We start from the raw sequence: 6,623 nt of genomic DNA, 5'->3' as shown, positions 1-6,623 counted from the left end.
GTGAAAACCTCTCAAAAACAAACAAAAAATAGCATTTCAGGGGCTGGCAGGTGGCGTGGTGGTTAGGGTGCTGAACTCCCACATGGCCGACAGCAATTAGAGTCCCAGACCTGTCGGCTTGCTTTCTCAATTTTTCTGTCTCTCTCTGGTCAGATTTTAAAATAATAGTAGGGTTTAGCAGGTGATATAGTGGTTAATGCACTGGACTCTCAGGTGGTCAACCATAGTTTGAGTCCTGGAGCTGGTGGCTTGAATTTCAAGTGTGTGTGCATGCCCCAAATCCCAAGAGAGTGGAGAAGGAATTGAAGTATGGCCAGGGGGGATGATTTCTTGCTTTCTGTCTCTGTCTCTTCATCAAGCACATGTGCCCTATAGCAAAAATAACCTCTCAAAAAGTTAAATTATATAAATAATTCTTTTTAAAAAATAGTATTTCAGGGGCCAGCAGGTGGCATAGCAGTTCAAATACTAGATCCCATATGGTCAGCTATGCGGTTTGAGTCCTGGACCTGCAGCTTTAAGATCATGCCAGGTGTGTATGCATGTGTGCCCAAATCCCAAGAGGAGAATGGAGAAGGGACTGCAGCATGGCAATCCTCCATGGTGGGGGTGAGTTCTCACTTTCCTTTCTCTCCAGAAAGCACACATGTCCTATGGCAAAAACCTAAAAATGAAAAAAAAGATTTCAAGTACACAGGTCAACAGGCAATCAGAAATTGCCCAAGTTCTTGGACCATCAGATGGCATAAGAGTTACGTCACTGGACTCTCATGTAATCGACCATGGTTTGAGTCTCAGACCCAGCAACTTAAAACTCATTCCAGGTACATGTGCACGTGTGCCCAAAATCCCAAGAGAAAACTGGAGAAGAGATTGTGCGGGTGGCCATCCTCCCCTTAGGGTAATTTCTCATTTTCTGTCTCTGTCTCTCTGGCAAGCGCATGTGGTCTATAGCAAAAACCTCTCTTAAAGAATGGGACCAGCAGATGGTGTGGTAGTTAAGGCGCTGGACACTTCCACATGGCTGACCAGGGTTCGAGTCCTGGCTTGCTTTCTCACTTCCTCTCTCTCAATCTCTGTCTCTCTCTGGTCAAATTAAAAAAAAAAAAAATTGAATGAATAAAATAAAAATAAATAATTAAAAAGAAAAAACAGGAGTAGTGGGACCAGCAGATGGCATAATGGTAACATCGCTGGACACTCACGTGGCCAATCAGTTTGACTTCTGGATCCAGTGGCTTGAAACTCATGCTGGATAAGTGTGTGCATGCCCAAAATCCCAAGAGGTGAATGGAGAAGGGGTTGTGGCATGGCCATCCCTCCTGGGGGGTGATTTCTCACTTTCCATCTGTCTCTCTGGTGGACGCACATTCCCTATAGCAAAAATTTCTTAAAAAAAAAAAACAAGGAGAGTAATTCTCATATATCTCACAAAATTGTTTTGGGTATATAATACTAAAAAGTATTATATGTCCTGTGCTCGATATAACATACTCTCAATATGTGTATTTTGGCTGCTATGGTTTGAATGCATCCTCCTGAAATTCCTGTAATGAAATTTGGTTGTGATGGTATTAAGAGGATTGATGGGACCAGCAGATGGCATAATGGTTATGTTGCTGGACTCCCACATAATTGACTATAGTTCAAGTCTTGGACCTGGCAGCTTAAAACTCACACTGGGTGTGTGTGTGTGCATGCACAAAATCCCAAGGAAACTGAAGAAGGGACTGCAGAGTGGTCATCCCCCCTGGGAAGTGATTTCTTGCTTTCTGTCTCTCTTATTGCAAAAATCTCCCTTAAAAAAATAAAACAAACAAAAAAAAATCAAGAGGATAGAAACTTGTCTATGGTATTAAGAGGTAGAGCCTTTGGGAGGTGATTAAGATAAAGCTATTAGCCTTTTGGCACAGCAGCCACAGCCATGAATATGCTCAGGCTTCAGAAGAGGCTTGCCTCTAGTGTCCTCCACGGTGGCAAAAAGGTCTGGTTGGACCTCAATGAGACCAATGAAATTGCCAATGCCAACTCCTGTCAGCAGATCCGAAAGCTGATCAAGGATGGGTTGATCATCCACAAGCCTGTGACTGTCCATTCCTGGGCTCGATGCTAGAACACCTTGGCCCACCAGAAAGGCAGGCATATGGGCATAGGTAAGCAAAAGGGTATGGCCAATGCTAGAATGCCAGAGAAGGTGACCTGGATGAGGAGAATGAGGATCCTGCGCCGATTGCTCAGAAGATACTGGGAGTCTAAGAAGATTGACCGCCATATGTATCACAGCCTGTAACTGAAGGTGAAGGGGAATGTGTTTAAGAACAAGTGGATTCTCATGGAGCACATCCACAAGCTGAAGGCAGACAAGGCCCGCAAGAAGCTCCTAGCAGACCAGGCTGAGGCTGCAGGTCTAAGATCAAGGAAGCATGCAAGCAAGCATCATGAGGAGTGGCTCCAGGCCAAGAAGGAAGAGATCATCAAGACTCTGTCCAAGGAGGAAGAGACCAAGAAATAAAGCTCCCCGTCTCTTGTCTGTACATAGTGGCATTGGCAATTACGCAGATAATGGTTTAAATAAAATAAGCCTTTATCTGCTTGTCAAAAAAAAATTTATATATATATATATATATATAACTATTAGAGTAGGGCCACCACTATTTAACACTAGTGGGTTTATAAGGAGAGGAGGTGAGACTAGAGTGCCCCCATAGGCACACATGGCTTCTGCCCTCTTGCCCTGTGCTGCCTCAGAACTCTGCAGAATCCCCACCAATAAGATCCTCAATAGATGTGGCCCCTTGACACTCTAAAACTGTGAGCTAAATAAACCTTTATTCTCTATAAACTACCCTGTCTGTGGTATCTAGTTAAAGTAACAGAAAAATAAACTAAAACATTGGGTTATGATCTCTTTGTGGTATTTTCTGCGACATTTCTCCCCACTGCCACACCAATTTAATAAATCAAGTAAAAAGGTAACATTTCAAAAATTGCTGTATTCAAAATTAATAATAAACTTTAGGGTAAATAAACTTTAAAACAAAAGTACATAAGCAAAAAATAAATAATTTACACCAACCCACTAACCTAATTTTCAGAGTAAAGCCATTTCCAATTACAGCACTGTTATCCCGGGCACCAGCCTGTGGTCAAACTTTGATAGTTCATTATTTTTAAAAAACAGTAACAACCAAAAAACCCCACAACTGAACAGTAAGTAAAATCTTTAACAAAACCAAAATACTAGATTTAACTTTTTAATTTTAAATAACCAAACTTTGTAATTTTATCCATAACCCAATGCAATGCTAATGAAATTAGCATTTCAGCTTGAAGAGTTGTTATTATATTTAACAGGATGGGAAACTGTAAATGAATAGTCTTCAAACCATGAGATACAAAGAAAAATGGACAAGTATACAGGAGAACAAAAACTGCAGACACTCTACTAGCTGGGGGAAATATCTGAGGGCTTCACATCCTTTATTATCCATGATGGCTTTTGGAATTATGATTGTTTGACATATAGAACTTTTGACATTTACATACAGCCTTTATTTATTTATTTTTTCTTCACAGAAAGTTAAAAATCCATCATAAGATTCTGTAAGACTTTATTGGTCTTACGTGTAAACTCTAGGAGCTTGCAATTTGATAAAATAGTAACAAGAAAATTTACTGTATTGCCCTAATTTCATACTTCCTTGTACACAATCAGTGTAGGAATCTATTCCGAGGGTTAAATACATGAAAGTTTCAAGAATAAAATGTTCTCCACTCTTGCATAAAAATGTGTATGGTGTATCAGGAATGAAAACTTCTCATTTTCCTGGGCCCGGGCTTCATGGATTTCTGCTGCCAGAAGAAGAAAGGCTCTTCCTGATTATTGCTCCACTGCTCTGAAGATTAATCATCCAACCCTGGCGTTTCTCCTTGTTGGATCCTAGATGCTATTCTGATGGCTTCTTCCAGAGATGGCTGTTCCCCAAGCTGAAACAGAAAACATGCACATGTGAAACACGAACGATTGAAAAGTCACATCCAAGATGCCAGAGAGGGGCCGGCTGGTGGCACAGTGGTAATGGACCTGGATCCCTAAGAGAAAGGTCCTATATTTTTGTCCCGAGGCCTACCTAGGCACACCAGGCATGTATGTGTGCACATGCCCAAGATCCGGGCCATCTGAGACTGAGGGTGAATCATGGCCTGAAGACCCTGTGGTGGGGCGGGGCGGGGGGGTGGGAAGGGAGCTCTGTCTCTCAAAAGAAATAAATTAATTAAAAAAAAAAAAAAGACAATGTGGGGTCCCCTACATGGTTGAACATGGTTCAAGCCTCGGACCTGGTGTTTCAAAAATCATGCCAGCATGTGTGCATGAATGTCCAAAATCCCAAGAGGAAAATGGAAGAGAAGGGATTAGCATGGTCATCTTCCCAATGGGTGATTTCTTATTGTCTCTCTCTCTCTCTCTGGTGAGTACAAGTGCCCTATGGCAAAGGAAAAAAAAAAAGGGAAAAAAAAAAGACATGCCAAAGAAAGATGCCAGAAATAAAACTTTTCTTTGTAATTCTGACATTTGGGCGTGTTAACATAATATTGCTGACCCAACCATTAAGAGCACAAAAACAAAATTTCAGCAGGGAAACAAATGCAGTTCATTTATGATTTCAATAAATTCTTTTTTCTTTTTGAGAGGTTTTTGCTATAGGGCACATGCGCTCAAGAGAGAGAGACAGAGAGACAGAAAGCGAGAAATCACCCCCCAGGGGGGATGGCCACGCCGCAATCCCTTCTCCTCTCAGGATCTTGGGCACGCACGCACATGCGCCCAGCCTGAGTTTAAGCCACTGGGTCTGGGACTCAAACTGCAGTCGGCTACATGGGAGTTCAGCAACATAGCCATTACGCTAACTGCTGGTCCCAGGATTTCAATAAATCCTTTATACATGAAAGGGACAAAGGATGCTCACCTTGGCTAATGGAGATAAGGAGCTTCCTAGGCCTTTAATTTCTATACCCATAAGCTCAATAAAACCAGTGGCTGACATTTTCCTGAGTGTGTTTTAACTCTTTATCGAGTAAACACATGGACAACTCTCCCTAAGGAGAGATTCTTCTTTAATCCAATGACTCTTCCCTCAGAGTAGCTCCAAGTGACATTTCACGCTTTATTTTTTACTTTTTTAGAGAGAGATTTTTGCTACAGGGCATATGTGCTCACCAGTGAGCAAGAGACAGAGAGACAAAGTGAGAAATCACCCCCCAGGGGGATAGTCACATCGCAATCCCTTCTCCTCCATTCTCTTCTTAGGATTTTGGGCATGCACACTTCTCCCAGTGTGAGTTTAGGCTGCCAGGTCCAGGACTTGAACCTCAGCTGACTATATGGGAGTCCAGTGATGTAAACATTATGCCATTTGCTGGTTCTGACATTCCACACTTTAAAATGGGGTGTAGTCATGCCAAAATCCCTTCTCCATTTTTCTATCTTGTTGGGATTTTGGGCACATAAGTCTATGCACCCAGAGTTCAGGGAAAGAGACTTTTTTTTTTTTTTTTTTTGGAGAGATTTTTTGCTATAGGGTAGATGTGCTCGCTGGAGGGACAGAGAGAGAGAGACAGAGAGAGAGAGAGAGAGAGAGAGGCAGACAGAAAGTGAGAAATCACCCCCCAGGAAGGATGACCACACTGTAACTCCTTCTCTCCCATTCTCCTCGTGGGCTTTTGGGCACATATGTACATGCGCTTGACATGAGTTTCAAACCTCTGGGTCAGGGCTTCGAATCACGGCCGGACATGTGAGAGTCCAGCGACATAACCATTACAACATTTGCTGGTCTCCCAAAGAGACCTCTTAAGTGCTTCATAGAATTCTGCTTAGTTAAGTAGACCAGGTGACAAATCATTCTGCACCCTGCGTCCTACAGAGGTTACATACAAAACACAGTGCACAGTCTGAGAACTAAAATTGCCACTGCCACTGGCTGGTACTCACCTGAACTGCAATCTGGGTGCCATTGGATGTTGCTACTAAGGTCAGAGGTCTGGTTTCCGTGGTTACTAAGTGATGGCTATGCTGCTGGTGCCCCATTTCTGATGAGGCAGTATGGAACGCTGCCAGGTCTTGAGCCACAATTGCAACCTTAAGGAAAACAAAACAAAACAAAATACACATAAAAAGGATCGAATCTATAATTTAAATGGCTTAAAATATATTTAATGTAAAGGATTGTCTTAAAATTCAAAAGGACTCCCCCTCCCTCATGGCCAACTGCAGTTCAAGTCCCAGATCTAGAGAACTGAAACTCATGCCGGGAGAGTGTGTGTGCATGGCCAAAACACTGAGAGGAGACTGGAGAAGAAACTGCGGCATGGCCATCTCCCTGGGGGGGGGGTGGATTTCTCACCTTCTCTCTCTCTCTCTGCCTCTCCAATGTGTGTACATACCCTACAGCAAAAATCTCTCCCCCCAAAAAAGGAAGTATGAAGACATCTATTTATTTGTATTTGTTTGTATATGCTTAGGAATTACTAGAAGAACACAGAAGAAACTATAATAAAAGTGGATGGCTCTTTTGGCTGGAACCGCCATCTTCCAGTAATTAACCAAAATGATGAACACAAAG

The 6,623-nt window shown here is 42.4% G+C and overlaps 1 protein-coding gene and 1 pseudogene across 1 annotated transcript in view; one reads left to right on the top strand and one right to left on the bottom strand.

The window, feature by feature from the left end:
- Positions 1–1,924: 1,924 nt before the first annotated feature.
- Positions 1,925–2,552, top strand: LOC102500393 (60S ribosomal protein L19 pseudogene; annotated as a pseudogene).
- A 421-nt stretch (positions 2,553–2,973) lies between these two features.
- The window catches only part of ZNF143 (zinc finger protein 143), a gene marked incomplete in the record, with an annotated part of 82,390 nt that continues 78,740 nt past the window's right edge, over positions 2,974–6,623 (bottom strand). The window contains 2 exon segments of the mRNA XM_027766106.1: positions 2,974–3,987; positions 5,993–6,139. Coding sequence (XP_027621907.1) covers positions 3,904–3,987; positions 5,993–6,139 — 231 coding nt within the window.

This window comes from Tupaia chinensis, unplaced genomic scaffold (assembly GCF_000334495.1).
Source record: "Tupaia chinensis unplaced genomic scaffold, TupChi_1.0 Scaffold141165_1, whole genome shotgun sequence".
In the NCBI taxonomy this organism is placed as follows: domain Eukaryota; kingdom Metazoa; phylum Chordata; class Mammalia; order Scandentia; family Tupaiidae; genus Tupaia; species Tupaia belangeri.
Note: the sequence above shows the minus strand (reverse complement) of the source record. Positions and strands in the feature narration are given on the sequence as shown.